We start from the raw sequence: 19,316 nt of genomic DNA, 5'->3' as shown, positions 1-19,316 counted from the left end.
GTTTGACAAGTAAACAAAGAGAAGTTTCAGGATTGGCTTGATAGTGGAAGAGAAGTGCATCCCCGAGGGCAGGGGGAGCCAGGCTGCCAAGGCAAACTCTTTTATTTCATAACTTCATCAGGTGTGTCCATTCTCATCCCACCTGCAGTGTCAAAGGGAAGGAAGGGAAGGCTCCCTCTCCCAGGCCCAGCCAGCACTAAAGGTGAGCCTGGAAGGAGACTTCTGACAACGGGGTGGGGAGCTACTGTGGAAGGGAGGAAATTTTTCTTGGCCTTGGCCTCACTTTGGCAGGGTGGAGGGGGGGCGCCTGAGTGGGTGGTGGTGTGCTTTTCTCAGCTCTGCTTCCCATCCTGGAAAGGAGTGAGGGTGACAGTGGTGGAAAGAAAGACTAAGCTAAGGGGAAAAGTGGATAAAAGTTCACTTTTCCCCCCTGTAAGATGGAAGGGCGGCGACTGGGGTGGAGTGGGGGGGGGGCAGTCTTCTGTAGGTAGGTAACTCTGTCTTTATCCGCTGGTGGCGCGCGCAGGCTCTGGGAACTCCTACCCCGCTAGCCCCTTCCCAGAGTAGCCGCGGGGAGGCGGCGTGGCTTGCCCTGCAAAGTGACAGCTGCGGGCTGGTTAGGAGCAGGTCCCGGCCGGCCCCCTCTTACCCGGTGCCCGGGGACCCGCCTGTGTGCGCGTCTCCGAGGAGGAGGTCCCCACCCCGCCCACCTCCCCACCTATGTCAAGGGTGACTGTGCCGCTGACGTCAGGCGCCTTTCGGCTCGTCCCCTGGCACCCGGACTCTATTTTCATAACAGCTCGCGGGGCCTCGGGACGGGAGTGGGCGTGGCCTCCGCCCCTGACCCTCTCCCGCCCCTTGTCCCTCTGCTCACCTCCTCGCTCGCTCGCTCCCTCCCGCGACGGCGCCTTTATAACAGCACGGCGCCTCGAGGGCGGGATCGCCACCCGTGGGTCCCCCAGCACCGAGGGGCTCCAGTGCTGCGTCTTAACGCGTGAAGCTGCCCAAGTTCACCCGCCAAAGCCAAGGCACAAAGGGTAAGTGCGGCGCGCCCAGCCCTGAGCGCCCCGCCTGGGATTTAAATCCCGAGGGGAGTGCGTTTTGGGGAGGGGTGGGGTACTACGACGGGATAATCCCGGTAAAGAAACTTAAGCTGGCGAGGAGGAAAAAAAGAGAAAGAATCCCAAGTAAGGAGATCCTGTAGTGGAACACAACTCAGAAATATCCTCTGGGCTTTCCAAGCTAAGATAGTGGAGAGCAGAAAGATAATCACGGCGGTAGTTTCTAATTCTACACATTCTTTAGACACTTGGAGTAAGTGGGATATGGCAGGACAGGAGGTAAGCAGTTCTTAGAGATCAATTCTTTTCGGGGAAGAGGAAAGAGTGGAAAGAGGGGTGGGAACAAGAGGGGGTGCAGCAGGAGAGAGAGGGTGCCAACTCTGTATTTGGCTTCACCCATATGTGAGGTACTTGCCCTTATATTGTCCTCCACAGCCAGCTTGTCCTTCTGGATTTTAGGAAGTGATCCTAGAAGCCCCCCCCCCCGCCCCGTTTCTTGGGTGTGAGTTTGGCGCCCCCAGCCCTACACCACCCCCTCTTTTGCTGTCCCTTGTGTTGCTCCACAGAGACAGAAACTGGAGCCCACCTGTGGCAACAGCTAGGTAGGACTCCAGAATGCTCCAAAGCTGACCAAGATGGTTGGATCGTCCAGGGCTGGCGAATAGGGGCAACCTGTTTATGGTCAAGGAATTTGAAGAACTTTCCGCTCTTGACTTCTTTCCAGAAAGCTCTGTAAATGCCACACCTGTTGAATCAGGTGAATCAACATTCAGGTTTTTGCCTGAAGGGGAATACTCGAACCACTTCAGATACAAAGGACTGGGTTCTGTGGGAGGCAGAGCAAGGGGGTCAGCCTCCCACCCTCAGTCTGTGCAGTAGCTGTTCCCAGGAGAGGGAAGAACTGGGTGAGGGCAGGTGTCAAGGGAGTGTTACCTGAGTGAGAGAAAGTTTGCTCCCAGGGTATGGAGTGGGCTCCAAGGGCCGAATGGAATGAGCAGGACTCCACGCAGAACATTCCTGGGAAGTGCCCTGCAGCTGAGTCAGGAAGCCTAATGACTCAAGGCCCCTCTTCTGGACCAGCCCAGTAACTAAGCAGAAGGATCCCGCCTGGGCTTCTCCTTGGTCCAGCCCTAGCCCCTAGTCCTCCCCAAGGTTGAGATTTTTATCCCCTCTGGATCTGGCAACCTGCTTTGGAGTCTGCCTTTTTGTATTCCCCTCCTCAGTGGGAACTGAAAACAGAGTGTGAAGAAGAATGTTGGCTATGAGATTTTTCTCTTTCTCATTCTGGGAGTTTGTCTTCACGCCCACTGCTATTTAAAACCCATGGGGTGAGCCGAGGAAAGGGGCAGGATGGGCGGGAAATGATGCGGTGGCATGGCTGGAGTTTTAGAAACAATGCAGTGACTAGTGGTTTTGCCTGAAGGGCCTCTGATTTTCCAAGTAGGTTGTTTCTACTCTTATTGCTGTTTTTGTCACCTTCTAGTCAGGGTAGATGACCTGTACATTTCTTATTTTAGAATTTTTTTTTATAGTCCAAAATATTTTGTTTTAGTAAAGATTTCATGGCCACATCAATAGAAGCAATTATATAGAGCAAAAATCCGTAAACTGGGCCAAATGTGCCTACAGTGTGCTTTTATAAATAAAGTTTTATAGGAACACAGCCATACCCAAAGCCTGTGCATTATGTATGGCAGCTCTTGGCTATGAGGGTCTATGGCCTATAACGTTTAAACTACTTTGCTTACAGAAAATGTTTGCTCGTCACAGATTTATAGGATCTGAATTATATGGCTAATAATAGACACCTAATGTGATATAGACTATTTCAATTAAAGTATACATTAGATATAAATAAGAACTTACAGTATTTTGGTCATTTTCTTGATTTTATCTGCTGAGCACTGATAAAGGAATCTAATATTTCCTGTACCTATAGTATTTATTCTAATTTATTCTCATATTCTGGATAGTTTTAACTTTATGTATTTTGGTGGTATACTATTTAGTGCATAAAGTTCATGATGGTTGTCTTCAGTGTTGAGTATCTTAATTATTATTATATAGCAAGCTTTTGGCTCACGTTGCTTTAATGGAAACTTTGTATGATATTCACACCTCAGCTCTTTTTTTTTTTTTTACATTTAAAGCTATTTAACTTTGTTTCGATATATACACAATATCAGCTATCTAAGCTTTATTTATTATATACTTTTTGCATTTATTTGCATGTTTTCCTTCCTTTTTGCCTCCAGCCTTTCTGAATCCAGATGTTTTAGGTGAGGATTGTTACAGGCATAGGCTTTTTTTTAATTAAAAAATTGCATTTATATTTTTTGTAATAAAAGTTATTGGTTAATTGTCATTTATTTTTTTGCCAGATGGTCTCTCTCCATTGTCTCTCCCATAAGATAGTAAATATATATTCTGTATTGCTAGGCCACTGAATGGGTGGTAGTATTGATTAGGCTTAGAAATACAGATTTGGGGCCATTCCTGGTGGCACAAGGGGTTAAAGCACTGCACTATGGAGCTATTACCAGCCACTGCAGCAGGAGATTGATCCCTGGCCAGGGAGCTGACCCATATGGCACAGCAGACCTCTCCTTTCTTGCCCACTGCTCCCCTCAGCAGTGTATTTCAGTTGATCTACCTGTTCTGTACCCTCTTCTATCTCTCACTCCCCCGCACCTCTGGCCTTCACCCCAGCTCTTGTATGCATAAATAGAAACACAGATTTGTAAGAAGAGATAATGAGTTTATTTTGGGACTTGTTGGATTGAACATGAAGATTCCACCTTTATATGTTGTAATAAAGTATATAAAAGAAGGAGCCGTTGAGATAGTACATAAGTCGAGGACCTAATTTTATCCTAGTTTCTGGAAATTTTATTTCTTAAAATGCTGGGCCTAATTAGATTTGAAAATTTTAAGTTAAAAAAATGTTTTCTGTTCTTTATTTTATATTCAGGTCAGTAATTTAGATTTACATGACTCTGAAGACCACATCCTTTTTTTTTAGAAGAAAGGAAGATGGTAATACTCCCAGAAAACTACTTTATCCCAAAGATAAAGAAATTAGGACGAACAATGTTGTTGAGATCTGCTTCTGGTGGTAGGAAGACTTGTTTTCTCTTCATTACTACACAGAAACTCAGTTCTGTGAGCTTGTTTAGGTGGTATTCGGAAGTTGTTAATATGATTCCTCATTTGTATGTCATCAGAATTAGGATGGCCACCCAGGACAGAGGATTCTGGAGATTTCCCTGTAGACAATTCAGTTCATAATTCATCCTTCACCAAGCGTCAAGGCATTCTATGGGACTCCACCCTTGTCTTAGAATTCAGCTTAGATGAAAATACAGGTTTTAGCATCAGCACATAGTCAACTCCAAAAAGCCTTCCTCCCCATTACTCACACTTGCTAATAAATAACTTGCTTTGAGTAAATATTCAGCAGTCAGTCTTAGTCCAAAACATTTGCTCAGCAACCTCTGTACAGAGGACATAACAAGGGGAGAACAAAATATCGGGGATTTATCCTCTTCACCAAAGAAGCTTGTTCTCCGATAGGCACTGTTATCCATGTGTTAATATATATCTGGAAAAACTTGAGTGCCAAGAAGTACTTACTTGCACAAACTATGAAGAGACCTACATACTTAGAATGAGACGGGATTAATCATTTTAAAAAGCTCATAGAGGTAAGTTTGGGGCCAAGTTTCAAAAAATGTAGCAAATGGATTATGAACAGGGGGAGAAGGGTCTTTCTGGCTGGTGAAGAAGGCATCAGCCGAGGCAAAGGGCATGGTTTTGCGGGAGATGACCTCAGATGAGCCCCAATTTTCTTCCAGCTGGAAACCACTTTGGGAGGATTTGCTTGCCTTGCATGGAGGTAAAGGGGAGTTTAGCGTGTGGGAGGTTTAGTTGGAGAAAAGCCTAAACCTGTTGTAAGACCAAAAGTTGTGAATATGCTTAACTGCTAAATCCAAGATCCCTTCCCAGCTTTCCCATCTCTGTTTTCCTCTTTTTTTTTTTTTCCTTTTTAAACTGCCCCTTAACTTCTGGGAAACCACAATGGCTTAGTTCTTTTACTAACCCCCCTACAATTTCTTTTCAACCTCTGTTGCCCGTTCCTGCCTTAGTCAGACGGTATTTCCCGTAGTCCTGAACGTGGCCCTCTACCTCGCGGGCTGTGCTTCCTGTTGTGCCTCTTCTAAGGCTTCCGATGCCTGTGGCTCCTGGTCTCACGGCCCAGCTCTCCCGTGGGCTCCCTTCCCACATGTCCAGGTGCAGAGGGCATGTCCATCAATGACTTTTAAGAGTGATGTGATCTTGGGGTGTTATTTAACGGCAAGGTTAGGGTCATGTCGCTCTTGGCAGACTCTGGGTTGAAGTGCAAAGAGCCAACTTGGAGGCCTTCTCGGTCTCGGTGGAGTAAATGCCAGCACCTTTCCCACCCCTCTGGTGGAAAAGACGAGTCTCAGAGAGGAAGGTGGGAGCTGGGAGACTCACCAAGTGCTGGCATTAGGCCTTGTGTACCAGTCCACGCTATGTGCCGGTCAAGGCCATGTCTAGGGTCGGTACCGCCCTGGTGGCCTCCGGCCTTGTCCTGCAGGTGAGTGACCACCTGCTGTCCCTCTCCTTGGCTTATGCTCACATCCTTCAACTTCACCCCCAGCTCTGGTTTGGGGTTTGGTCAGGAGATATGGCACATACTCTTTTATTTATTTTTTAAAGATTTATTTATTTATGCATAGAAGACCTGGGTTACAGGCCAGGGTGGGGGGAGCGAGAGAACTCACCAGAGACGGAGTGGGGAGAACAGGCAGATTGACGGAAACACACTGCTGAGGGGAGCAGTGGGTGAGACAGGAGAGGTCTGCTGTACCACGTGGGTCACCTCCCTGGCCAGGGATCAAACTGGTGCTGCAGTGGCTGGGGATAGCTTCATAATGCTATGCTTTAACCCCTGTGCCACCAGGGAGGGCCCACGTGTTCTTTTAATTACAAGAGCTGGGGAAGGAGAGAGAAGGGAAGGGAGAAAGAGGTGTGGAAATTATTTTTTGTGTAATTTTTTTGTGTGATAAAAAATGGTGCTGGACATGAGCTCAGCTCACCCAGGTCAGCTCACCCATTCTGCAGAGGAGAGGAAGGAGGTAGTGAGCTGTCCCCAGGTCAGTCAGCAGCTGCTGAAAGGAGCAGGATGAGGGGGCTTGGCATTGAGCCCAATATCTGCCTCTCTCCCTCCACTTCTTCCCCCCCTTTTCTCGCCTTTCTGTTATTTTCTTCCTCCTGCTCTTCTTCTCCCTCCCCTCTTTCTTTTTTTTACTTTCCTCTCAGGCCTTGACTCATTCCAAAGGGTTTAAGGCACGCCCAGTGATGTCAGGGTCTCGGGGGGTGGGGCAAAGTGGTTGGACATTGAGTGGTTTGCTGTGTGAGCAGTTGGAATAACTGTCGGGGTCTCACCCTTATGACTCAAAGGTCTTTTCTCATGTCCAAGACCAGACACCACCACACACCAGAACCTCACCATCTTCCTCCAAAAGGCAAGGTTTAGTCACTGATACTGGGAGTCATGATAGAGCTGACTTCCAGTAAATTCCCCTTTGCTTATTGGGAAACCTAGGAGACACCTGGCATCACTTAGAGGTGAACAGGGTTCCAGGCATGACCCAGCACCCCTTACCTCAGACCCAAAGTGCAATTTCAGACAGTCCCCAAAAGGAAGGTGTGGGTAAGGGGGTCAGAACTGAGGGCAGACAAGGAAAAGCGGATGCTTTGTGGGAGTCCAGGGAAGTGCCTCTCCCTTGACTTAGGTATCTCAGGAGAGCATCCTGGAAGAAGGATCTCTAAAGGACAAAAGGGGGTTGGGGGGGGTAGGGTGAGAAGAACTTCCAGACAGATGAGACATCACAGGGACCCGCGTATTTGGGAACCACACAATGGCAACTTAAACAATTATGTGTTGGTGCTTGTTTGGAGGAGGAGTAAGATAAGTCCATGTACTCGGCTGGGAGGCGAGGTGAGGGGCATGAAGTTAGAGAGGCAGGGGAGACAGGCGGGAGCTGAGGGTGCCCCTGATCTTTGACTTGGCGTGCAGGTTGAAAGGATCTTCCCTGTGGCAATAGAGTGGTCAGAAGTGCAAGCCTGGGGTTTCTGAGGTGGTCCAGATACAGAGGACGGTGGCGTGATACAGGGCGGGAGATCCTGAAGAGGTGGGATCGGGTGATAGGTTGGCTAACATGGACCAGGGATTTCTTAGCCATTTCCCAACTCAGCGGTGAGTATAAGTTGGCAAGCAATGCCACTGCCTCGGATTCACCCCAGGGAGACCCCTGGGGTGCCTCCTGCCCCCCTTCCTTATCTTCTCCTCCGGGATCTCCTTTTCCTACCCTGTCTCCTACAGCAGAGCACCGGTGAGCTCGACCATTTCCTCCACCGTGGGAATCTGGGGAAATCCTTCCCACTTCAGTCTGTGCAGCTCTCAGCAGGGCTCTGCTTCTTAGCACACCTAACAGCACCCGTGGGCTGATGCCGTCACCCCCACTTCTAACCGGCAGGTTCCTCCTGGTCACCCCCTACCAGACGAAGGGGCTGTTGCATTAACACCTCTGACACTGGAGTTAGAATTCCGGTCTGAATCCTGGCCCTTCCCCTCACAAGCTGTGAGGCTTTGAGAGCCCGCTAGCGAGGGCCTCAGTTCCTTCTGGCGCGGGACGGCTTGAGGATGATGCGTGCTCCACCTTCCGAGGTGTGAGGGTCAGTGAGTCAGGTACGGGGCGCTGGCTGACCCAGGGTGAGGATGACCTCTTCCCTGCTGCTCCTTTCTCTCTTCTGTTGGGTCTTTGTTGGAGCAAGTCCTTTCTTGATTGACCCCCATGGTCCCTGCCCTTGATTTTGTGGCTAACAAGGCGTCCACTGAGCTGTGAGTCTTCATTTCGCTTTCTAGCTTTAGCCTGGAGGTTCTCCCAGAGACTGTTTCTCCAGCTCCTGAAAGTTTCTATTCCCATATGCTTTTCCTGCTCAACATCCTACTTTCTAGAAGTGCTTTTCAGCTTCTCGGAACCCTGTCTCCGAACTCCCCATCCAGCCTCCTCCCGGGTGGCCCAGCCACGCAGCATTTTCGCAGTCAGACTTGCTGGTTAAGGAAGTTTCTGTTTTGCTCTCCTCTGATTAAATTTGAAGGACCCAGGACATTTTGCTCTGTTGCTCAATCCCTGTCATGCTGGGAGGGGTGGAGAAAGGCTGACAGCCCTGAATTAAGACCATTCCAGAAAATTACTCACTCTGATAATAAGAATATTTACTAAGAAGTAAATTTGAAGTAAATCTTCAAAAAGATTTCTGCGAGTGATTCAAGAAAATGAACCTTAACAAGATATTTGATGTTAAAGATTTATTGTTCATTTTAAGGAGTTAAAATGTTAAAAGGGACTTTAGCTTTGAATGAGGCCCCTGTGGATAAAATGATCTGTGGTCTGAGAATTGCTCGCAAATACTCTAGTGAATGGGGCAGGGGTGTTTATGAAATAAAATTGGCCAAATTGAAAATTTTTGAATTTTTTGTAATTCTTGAAACCAAATGTTGAGTTCATGGCTCACCACTGTAGTATTTATTTTTGAGCATGCTTGACAATTGCTATCATAAAACTGTAAACATTTTAAAACACCCGTGTTTAAAGACATATCAGGGACTGTTTCTCTATCTTGCTGGCATGATTGGGGTTGGGAGGTGGAGCTGGTTTTCTCCCCTCGGCAGCCACTGCTCACTTTTGGGCCCTTATCATCTCCCCTCACACAGCCAACTGGGGCAGGAGGTCCCTTCCTGATGGTCCCTAGTACTTGAACTGTCCTTTAGTTTTCATCAAGCTCTGTCAAGTTTTCCAGCGATTAGGTTCAAAGCCCTTTCGAATTATCAGGTCATTATAATGACAACTACTTGTCAACTAACTGTCCTACCTGGGGCGGGAAGTACAGTTGGCTGGGAGGAGCTGGGAGTGACAGAACAAAGGGAATTGCCTTCCTCTGCCAGCACCACCCTGATGAGTAACCCCAGGGAGTCAGGTGTAGGTGAAGGGAGCTAGCGTGAAATGCACAAGACTCGGGCCCTGCCCCAACTGCTGGAAGACTGGGCTCTTCCTCTCCGCACCGTGGCCTGGACCAGGGCACACCTGGTCCCCTCCCCTTCCCTGTGCACCACGGAATAGACAACAGCAGGTGAGGCTGGTCAGACTTGCATATCGTGGTCCCCTCTATGGTCCTCTTATATTTGGTTTCAGTTATCTAAAATACTACATACAAGAAGATACTCTGTGAGAGGGAGGATGAAAGAGAGGGAGAGGGGGCCTCTCTGGTGGCGCAACGGGTTAGGACACAGCACTGCAAGCTGGCTGCAGCTGCCTCAGTGTGAGTTCGATCCCAGGCCCTGGAGGTGACCACATGGCCTGACAGACCTCTCCTGACCCGCCCACTGCTCCCCTCAGCAGTGTCCTTCGTCAATATGCCTGTTCTACGCCCCGCTCTGTCTCTGGTGAATCTTCTCACTGCCCCTGCACCTCTGGCCTTTAGCCCAGTTCTGTGCATAAATAAACAAACCTTTAAAAAAAGAAAAGAAAGCGAGGGGGAGGGAGATTCACATAACTTTTTATTTTTTAATTCTATTTTCAGTGCATTCAGCGTACTCAAAAAAATTCTGAATATATACCACCTGTCTGTCCTTTTCACCAAGTATTATAAAACAACCTCCCCGTAGAATAGCTGATGTCCAGCACTCACAATCAAATGAGCAGAACCTTAAATATTTACAAAATTAATATCTTTTAAAACCATTTATGAAGTGACATGAAAGAATGCCTCCCAAATGGGAAAAATTTCCTTTGTTCCTAAAAAAAAAATATGTGTCCAGCAAAGGTGGTGAGGGTTCTTGAGCCCAGGGGCCCTGAGGTTTTTGGGTTTTCAGCCTTTGACTTTGTGCAACGAGCAACTCACAGTAGAGGCTCAGGGCCCTGCTCCCCCTTCCTCAGCAGCACAGAGCATTGTTGACCCTTGACTCAACCGGCAGAGTGGAGTTTGGGGAGTGGATTAGAGACACCCACTTCGATTCACAAGCTCAGGGCTTCTCAGCCTCCTCAGAAGTGATGGCTGTAAATGTTATGTTACCTGACTCATTCTCAGAGAGGCTGTGACCCCTCAGTTCATTGTACATACTGCCTGCTGCTGTGATTGTTTCGTTTTATTGTGAGTTGTTGTTGCTAATTTCTTACTGTACCTAATTTCTTTTTTTTAAAAAAGGATTTATTCATATATGCATACAAGAACTGGGGTACAGGCCAGAGGTGCAGGAGGTGACGCTTCACCAGACACAGGCAAATTGACTGAAATACACTGCTGAGGGTAGCAGAGGTCTGCTGAGCCATGTGGGTCAGCTCTGGTGGGGGATTGAACTCGTGCTGCGGTGGCTGTTGATAGCTGCTCTTTGACCCCTTGTGTCACCAGGGAGGGCCCCTGTGCCTAATTCCTACATTAAACTTTATCACAGGGATATCTCTGTAGGAAAAAGCATAGCAGACAGAGAGAGCTGGACCACCTGTGGTTTCAGTCTCCCCTCCCACGTGCCCCTATGAACGTAGGGGGGCGCTATTGTAGTAGGATTTGAGGGTTACCTGTATGTGAATCTCATGTATCTTCCTCCCACCCCATGTCTCCTGCTAGGTAGGACATACCATTCTTTGCTCCCTGCTCAGCTCCCGGGGAATGGCTTTGGGGTAGATTCTGTGGGGTAGGGTGCAGGTGACAGATGTCTCAGGACGAGAGGAGCCTGAGGCAGATGTGGCAGGTGGTGTCTCTCCACCTCTTCCACTATAGCAGGAAACATGCCTGTTTTCCCCTTTAACACTGAGCTTCTGGAATAGTGATTGGTATCCCGTGGCGCTCAGTAAATATTTGGTGTCTGAATGACCATGTGACTCAAAGTGAATCTAGGAGAGCTAAATTTCATGAAAAAGTTAGGAAGGTAGAGTTAAGCTCTACCTGGTGTTGATTTATTTCAACACAGCTGACCTGTGATATTCTGACACGTACATAGTCATCATCCGTGTGTGTGTGCAGACAAACAGGTCCACATATCTATAGGTCACATAGACTGAGACGTTTATACGTCGTTTTTTCATAGACGTTACATGAATGACGCAGCGAAAACGTGATTTTGCACGACTCAGGGCCTGGGATTTCACAAATCTGCACCAACGGGAAGGTCACGGCGCCAGGACACTGGGGTGTGAGACTTGACCCCACTGTGCTGGTCTCTCCCTCCTGGCTTATCTTGAAGGACAGAAGGAGGGGGGGGGTGTTTTCTCCTGGGTTGGCCTCAGCGCCCACAGTGGTTGGCACACCTTAGAAATCCTGTTTATAAGCATTCCTGGGCCTGTGCTGAAGAACCCATGGTTGTTTTCTCAGATGTAAGGAACAAGGCAGGACTGGCTGACACTGTCCGGTCTCCCCCTTCCCAGCCCCACCCTTCCCCATTTCTTTGTGAACATGTTGTTGCCCTTGGAGAGCCAGGGAAAGCAGGATTTTTTTTTTTTTTTTTTTTAACAATGGTGTCTTGATACCACTACGAAACTGCCTTACTCTAACCCGGCCCCTGCAGCCTGTCCCTCTCTAGTCAATCCTAAATTTCCTGTTGACTGAGCGATCCTACCAGGAAAAGAAAAACTGAAGCAAAATCAAACCAAACCCCAAATAAACCCATGTACAAATAGCAGACAGCAGAACAAAAGAATCGTGTCATAGAGACTTATAACCAGTCAGATAATTCGGAAAACACCAGTTTGTTGAGAAACTGTTAAAACTGTAGCAAATTTTGAATTTCCTTATCTTATCTGGAGCTGACTTAGAAGTTGACACCCATGCATGGTCTTTTCTCCCTTCCAGTTTCTCAGTATCTGTCCATCTGTGTTCTGAATCCCTTAGAATTGCATTTCAATGGGGTTTGGGAAGTCAACAGGGTCTAATGTTGGGGACAGGACATGGGGATTGTGGGAACAGGCAGACGTGAACATGGAGATTTAGGACAAGCTTCAGTGATCCATGGCAGTTTCTGAGGCTTCTCCAGGAGGAAAGGGTTTAACTGCTGTGGATCATCTGTTACCTGGAAACTTCCAACCTCCCAAGGGCTGAATTAAGTGTGCTAGTCAGGAATGGCTGGTTTATGGGGCAGCTGATGAGGGCAAGAAAGAAAGAGAATCAGACAGAGACTAGAAACCTGTAGTAGTTAAAAGCATGGTTTCCGGAGCCCATAATCTGGATTCAAATCCAGGTCTGTCTCTGCTATTTCCTGACTGTGCTGGACAAATAACTTGACTTCTCTCTGCCTCTCTTTCCTCATCTGTAAAATGGGGTTAATAATTTTCACCTCAGAGGCTGTTAGGAATTAAATAGTACAGACAAAGGATCATGAGCAGAGTATCTGCACCCCAGGAACCAGGAGCACTCGCTGTTGGTCCCCCTCCTTGCTGGAGTTTCTTGCATTCTTGTATCATCCAGGAAATCCCTCCTTCCAGGTAGTTAATTAAGAAGCTGGGTAAAAGGGAATATTCCTTCCGTCACGTTTTTTGCAATCAGCGGAGCCATCTGTAGGCGTCTCCAGGAGGGAAAACATCCCTCTGACAGGAGAGGACGGAGCTGAGAGGAGGCTCCAGCGGCAAGGTCTGGCATGTTAGGTGTCCTGTGGAGCCCGCAGCCTACATACCCCTAGTCCAGGAGAGACGGGGCCACTCCCAAACCTCTGGCACAGGGCGGAAGAAAGCCTGAGACTGCCGTTGAGATTTGCCATTGAAGTGTTCCCTCGAGGCCTGGTGTTTGTCTGCTCACTCTTTCCTAAGGAGCCCTAACCAAAGACACCAGAAACCTAGGCAAGGTGTTTGCGACAGTTTCTGAAGGGAGACGGGGTGGTCTGGCTTCAGGGAAGGTATTCAGATGGTTGAAATGGGGATGTGTGTGTGTGTGTGTGTGTGTGATATCAGCAGCCTTTGCAATTTGCCACCGAGGTGGAGAAGCATTAATCGCCTAACCTAACATAGTAAATTCAGGTTAAACAGACACGATGTCCCCTCATCTTTGGGTCTTCATACGCGTGGGTTAGGCGATTCACAACCCCCCAACCCCCATTTGTTTTTATGCAGGACCACAATGACTCCAACAGCTCCCACAAAAACTACATTCCCGGGGTGCCGTGAGCATCTGGACCCCAGATACCACAGACTCTGTGATATGTCTGAAGTCTGGGGCATCGTCCTAGAAGCAGTGGCTGCCCTGGGGGCTGTGACCACAGTGGGCTTCCTGCTGGCTCTGGTGATCCTCATTTGCAAGGTGCAAGACTCTAACAAAAGGAAGTTGCTCCCCACCCAGTTTCTCTTCCTCCTGGGAGTGCTGGGGGTCTTCGGCCTCACCTTTGCCTTCATCATCCAGCTGGACCAGAGCACGGGGCCCACACGCTTCTTCCTCTTCGGTGTCCTGTTTGCCCTTTGCTTCTCCTGCCTGCTGGCTCATACTTTCAACTTGACCAAGCTGGTGCGTGGAAGGAAGCCCCTGTCCATGCTGGTGATGCTGGCTCTGGCCGTGGGCTTCAGCCTGGTCCAGGACATCATTGCTGTGGAGTACATGGTCCTCATCATGAACAGGACCCACACTGAAGTCTTCCAGCAGCTTCCCGTCCTCCGGCGCCATGAGGACTTTGTCCTGCTGCTGACCTATGTCATCTTCCTGATGGCCCTGACCTTCCTCGCCTCCTCCTTTACCTTCTGTGGGTCTTTCACTGGCTGGAAGAAGCATGGCATACACATCTTCCTTACCACGCTCCTGTCCATGGCCATCTGGGCAGCATGGATCACGCTGCTGTGGGTCCCTGCCATCGGGGACAGATGGGAAGACACCATCCTTGCCTCCACCTTGGTGGCCAATGGCTGGGTCTTCCTACTGGCCTATGTGATTCCCCAGTTCCAGCTGCTCACGAAACAGCGGAATCCCACAGACTACCCTGTTGATGACGCCTTCTGCAAACCTCAGCTCATGAAGCAGAGCTATGGAGTGGAGAACAGAGCCTACTCGCAGGAGGAAGTCACCCACGGTACGGAGCCTGGCCGGGTGGGGACTGCCTTGCAGGATGTGGTGACATCGGGAACTGGCAAGATTATCAGGGCTAAACTCCCCATAGCAGAGATAAGGTCCCCAAGGTTGGATCTGCTTAAAATCACCCAGCGAGCTGGAGACAAGGAGAATGAGAAGCTGACCTCTGGAGTCTGGTAGTTGCTCTGAATCAAAATAAGCTGGAGCAAAGGGTTGGAAAAGGAGAGACTAGAAAAATTCCCTGGGCCGAGTAGGTAGGACTGAGGCCTTAGTGATCTTGGACATGCCTTTCAGGAGAGTGGGGTCTTTATAGAGTCGAGAGCAGAGACCACAGAGCACAGCCCTGGGAGGAAGCCTGCTGGCTGAGACCAGCAGGAACCCCACAAGGTCGCCGAGGATCTCCATTTAGCATGAAGAGCTGCATTTTTTTTACTGCATGTCTCTGGCCCCATGGGAGAGATGGTATCTGCCAATCATATGGGAATCAAGTTCATGCTTGCCTGGAGTTCTGAGGAGCCAGTGTTCTGTTGTTGTTCTCTTAAAAAGAGGCAAAACTGATACCCCGGAACAGCCCCGGTCCTCAGGGATCCAGCCCTTGCTCTCTGGGCCTCGTCAAGGATGGGTTCTTAGCTCCAGCTGACAGTTTTCTCTGTGAGGTGCAAAACTTCCAGGTTCTTCTCACAGAGCTGTGGGAAGGAGAGAGGTGCTGGGTGCTTGGAAGGGCAGGGGGCGCAGAGGCACCTTCTCCCCACCCGACTCCTCCTGTGACTGCTTGTTGTCTCCCTCTTGGACCCCCTGTGACCACCTATGGGTGCGCCTTCATTTTATCTCTCTTTCCACTCACTTTCTGGGCCACCACTGTCCACCTGCTCTCCTGAGATGCTTCTCTGGCTACCACTCCTTCCTGTGCACCTCCCCTGCTGGCTACTCAGTGTCGGCAGCTCTGCGATTCCTTAGTGAGACTTTGCAGGGTCAGAACCCGCTGCCCGGAGGCTGTGTTCTCCATCCAAACAGTGCCTGCCTTCTCCTTCCTCTGCCTGCAGCCTCTGTGGTGTCCTTTCTTACTCTGGCTCTTTTCGAGCCAAGATTCCCCAGTGTCCCTCGGGACTCACTCCGCCTGAACAGCTTAGAGCTTCAAAATGCGCTTAGCAGGCCTGGTCTCATCCCAGTTCCCACACAGCCCAATCGCTCTAGTTCATTCTCATGCTCTGCACGGTCGCTCATGGATAGGTGTGTACATATTTAGTAAGCAGACACATCTACTTGCTGGGAAAGGAATGAGTTTTTAATTATTGCACTTTATTTTTTTTAAGTGATTTTAAAAAAGATTTATTTACTTATGCATACACAACTGGGGTATAGGAGGGAGGTGCAGGGGCGGTGAGAGGATTCACCAGAGACAGAGTGGGGAGCAGAACAGGCTGACTGACTGATATACACTGCTGGGGGGAGCAGCGGGTGGGCCAGGAGAGGTCTGATGCCCCATGTGGGTCACCTCCGGGGCTGGGGATTGAACTCACACTGAAGTGGCTGCGGCTTGCTTGCAGTGCTGTGCTTTAATCTGCTGCACCACCAGGGAGGGCCCAATTATTGCACTATAATTACATTCATGGTGATCGTATGTGTTTATGCATCTGCTCCCCGGTTTAAACTCCTCTGATATCCCCCAGATACCTACACAACAATTGCTTATACATTCTAATCCCTTCCCAACGAAAATAATGTGTTCCCGCCTCCATGGGTAGTCAAGGAAACGAGGAATGCCCCTATGAGACTCAGTCGAAGTGGGTGGACTGAGATTGGTTTCAAACCTGCTTTTGAAGTGGTCCCAGGCTGAGGTGGGCTTCCAGGGACATGTGAGAAGCTGTTTCCCTAGTGATGCATGCTGCTAGTTACTCATTTATTCCGTCGCTATTGTTCTTAGTCATTGCCTGATTCTGGGCTGGGGCACGGGTCACTTCCTGCGGGAGGTGATGATTAAATGGATAATTCAGATAACATTTCACGCTTGGAGAAGTGACTCAGCTGGGGTAGGAGCAGGTGGGAACTCAGAGGAGGGACCTTAACTCTTCTGTTGTTCCCTCCATCTGTTTCAGGACTTGAGGATCTGGGTGACACCCTGTATGCCCCTTACTCGACCCATTTTCAGCTGCAGGTGAGTGAACTCGCTTTCCTTTGTCATCCCAGAGTTAGCACCGAACACATATCTTTGGGGGCAAGTTATATAGTCATTCCTGTGACCCCAAAGGGCCTCCTTGAAAGGAGGATGTGTCCGCCTTTAACCTACCTCCAGGGGTTCTCCACAGGATCCTGGAGTGCGGGGTGCGGGGTGGAAGTACTTTCAGGGAGGGTAGAGGCCGAGGTTGGCACCACAGTGAACTGGTCAGCAAGTGGGTTTCACCACATGGTTGCTTCCTTTTCAGAATCGGACCTCCCAGAAGAATTTCTCCATCCCACGGGCCCAGGCCAGCCCTTACAATAACTATGAGGGAAGAAAAGAGGGCAGTTAATTCTGTTCTGAAGAGTGGGGCGAACACAAGAAGTCAGCAGAACCAGTGGGGAGCTCAAGGGATGTGGGTGAAGTCTAGAGTCTTCTCAGGAAACCCCACAGACCGTTCCTGGGAGAGCTGGCCCCCCCGCCGGCTGGGCCTTCATCCTTCTGCTCTGGACTTGACATTGGCTGGTGGGCGCTGCTTCTCAGCAGTGGAGTTTCTTCTTTTATCCTAATCTAAGATCCTTCTTTTAAAAGGGGCCTCAGGGGAGCCTGTTAGCTTTCCTGTCCTCCTACCTGTGACCAAAACCCAGGTGTCCCACCTGGGGGCCCCTCACTCAGGCTTTCAGGAGGTCAATCGTTCAGCCAGCAATGCTGACGCACGGCTGGGTTTTCACGGTTCACTGGGCCCACAGCAGAACTGCAGATCTGGGCCCAAACAGCTCAGGCCTGTCCCTCAGCCCATCCCGCCCGAGAATACACTGGAAGCCAGGTTCCCGGCACCCTTCTCTCTCTCTCGTTGGTGGGAGGCTGAAGGCGCCCCCACTGGCTCGTCTCTGAGGAGTTGCTGAACACGGGGCCTCTTCGGGGCCCTGGCAGCTCCTCCAGGTCACCCCTCCATGCCCTCTTCCTGCACTGGCTGCCCTCTCAGACCTCATCTCCCCTCCATGCCTTACCAGGAGTTCTTCGGGACCTCACGGGCCTGGACAGCCCTTTTCTCTTTGCCAGGAGAATCCAGGCACTGCCCTTGCTACATGTCCTCACCCAGAGTCCTCTGTCTCCCCTTGCCCTCTGTGAAGAGGCGGACACGCTGTCCACCTCCTGCCTTCTGTCCGTGGACTTGTGTATCACGGGTTGGGGAGGGGGTTGGGGGGGACATTGTATGATAAGTTATTCACTGCTTCTCCCTGGAGATGCAATAAAGATGTGGTGGCGAATCGCTCACGGTGGCCACAGGGCACGAGGCCGGGCATCGGGCGCGAGGGTGGAGGCACAGCAGACTGCCCTGTGGAGCCGAAGGGCAAGGTTTGGTTCTGCTGAGTGAGGACTTGACCCTTCTCCGTGCGTCTCTCCTTACATCTCAGACAGACACGTTTCTCCAGTTTTGGAGGGTGAACAACATGGAAAAAAGGGGTGTCAGGAAGACTAGTGCACCCTGAGGTTCTGCTCAGGGACCACAGAGGAGTAGCAGCCTGGGGGTGCGGTCAGCAGCCCAGGAAAGACCTGGTGGTGGCCTCAAAGCCAGTTGTGGGGTTCACTGGAGACTACTCTGGGAGGGAACAAATCTACATTCCTTTTTGATGGAATCAGCTCACAGTATCTCTTGCAAAGACATGGCACCTAGTAATTATTATTTGTTTAATCCTAGAAACAGCTCTGTGGGCAGGGCAGTAGGAAATCTCTTTGTTGAAGGAAAAATAGACCCCCAGATGCAGAAGCTGACTGCCATTTAAACATTAGTCTCTGAATCAGGGAGTTACCTCTCAAGCGCCTGATGCTCTGACTTTTAGCAAAAGGAAACCCATGTGGGGAGGGTGGGGGGCCTGGCTTGGGACACCGACATTCTACAAAGTGGGGTTGATCATTTTGCCACATGTCTTCGCATGTACACTAACCTAGTTTTCTATTGAAAAGGGGAACTAACAAATAATAATTTGGATTATTGTAAACTATCCTAGTCTTTTCCAAGGGACCATACCTCAGTGAAGTTTGTTGTCTGGGAAACATTGTAGGTTCAGTTTCAGGTACATGTCTACCACAGTTTAGGTCCTCAAGAAATATTTATTCCTTCCCACCTCTTGGGTGTCTGGCCCATCAACCTAGCAAAGCAGGGGTGAGTGAAAAATGAAACCACAATATACACTGGTACAGGCTGGAGGTGCAGGGGGTGAGAGGATTCACCAGAGACAGAGTGGGGAGCAGAACGGGTGGATCCACTGCTACACACTGCTCAGGGGAGAGGTCTGCTGTGCCATGTGGGTCAGCTCCCTGGCAGAGATCAAACTTGTGCAGCAGTGGCTGCTGATAGCTCCATAGTGTTGTGCCTTCATCCCTTGCACCACCAGGAAGGCTTCCTCAACCTCTTTAAAAACAGTAGAGGATAGGGAAATGCCACTGGTCTCTGCAAGTTGATGTCCTTTCTATACAAACATGACTGTCACCTCACCTCGCCTCACCTTGCCTCACCTCGCATCCCCTCACCTCACATCCCCTCACCTCACATCCCCTCACCTCACCATCTCGCTGTAGGCTGTCAACTCACTGAATTCTTTTTCCCTTCAGTGGGAGAAGACAGCTCCCTTCTAACAGCTCTTGTCATCCCCCCACGCTGCTACCCTGTCTTCAGGTCTTATATTTTCTGCATATAATTACTCTTTTGTTAAAATAGGGATACCTCAGGGGCTGAGACTGTGTCATGGGAGAAGAGGGCTTCAAACTCCTTTCTGTCACGCCATCTCCACCCAGGTGGAAACAGAATGTAAGTTTGACTCCAACCTGGTCCGTAAGTGATGGTCATTGGTTGATGACTGAGGACCAAAAACGGCATCTCCTTCGAACTAAGTGGGTGGTAATGAAATGAAGCTAACTTAGTCTTCTGTCAAGTTACACGAGAGGCGGTCTGCAGTAGCCATACC

At 49.6% G+C, this 19,316-nt stretch overlaps 1 protein-coding gene across 1 annotated transcript; it reads left to right on the top strand.

Moving 5' to 3' along the window:
- Positions 1-910: 910 nt before the first annotated feature.
- Positions 911-17,669, top strand: GPRC5A (G protein-coupled receptor, class C, group 5, member A). Its single transcript, XM_004693140.2, has 4 exons — positions 911-1,037; positions 13,247-14,190; positions 16,286-16,344; positions 16,613-17,669. Exons 2-4 carry the CDS (start codon positions 13,254-13,256, stop codon positions 16,697-16,699), a joined length of 1,083 nt encoding a protein of 360 aa, XP_004693197.1. The 5' UTR covers positions 911-1,037; positions 13,247-13,253; the 3' UTR covers positions 16,700-17,669.
- The last annotated feature ends 1,647 nt before the right edge of the window (positions 17,670-19,316 follow it).

This window comes from Condylura cristata, unplaced genomic scaffold (assembly GCF_000260355.1).
Source record: "Condylura cristata isolate star-nosed mole 26May11 unplaced genomic scaffold, ConCri1.0 scaffold00036, whole genome shotgun sequence".
Lineage (NCBI taxonomy): Eukaryota > Metazoa > Chordata > Mammalia > Eulipotyphla > Talpidae > Condylura > Condylura cristata.
The sequence above is the reverse complement of the archived record's forward strand: the minus strand, read 5'-3'. Positions and strand labels throughout refer to the sequence as shown.

Excerpts from the sequence above, each read along its gene's own strand:
- GPRC5A (XM_004693140.2), top strand. The coding sequence starts at position 13,254 with ATGACTCCAACAGCTCCCACAAAAACTACATTCCCGGGGTGCCGTGAG. Across the intron at positions 14,191-16,285 it reads GCAGGAGGAAGTCACCCACG|GACTTGAGGATCTGGGTGAC; the intron begins GTACGGAGCCTG and ends CATCTGTTTCAG. Across the intron at positions 16,345-16,612 it reads CGACCCATTTTCAGCTGCAG|AATCGGACCTCCCAGAAGAA; the intron begins GTGAGTGAACTC and ends CTTCCTTTTCAG.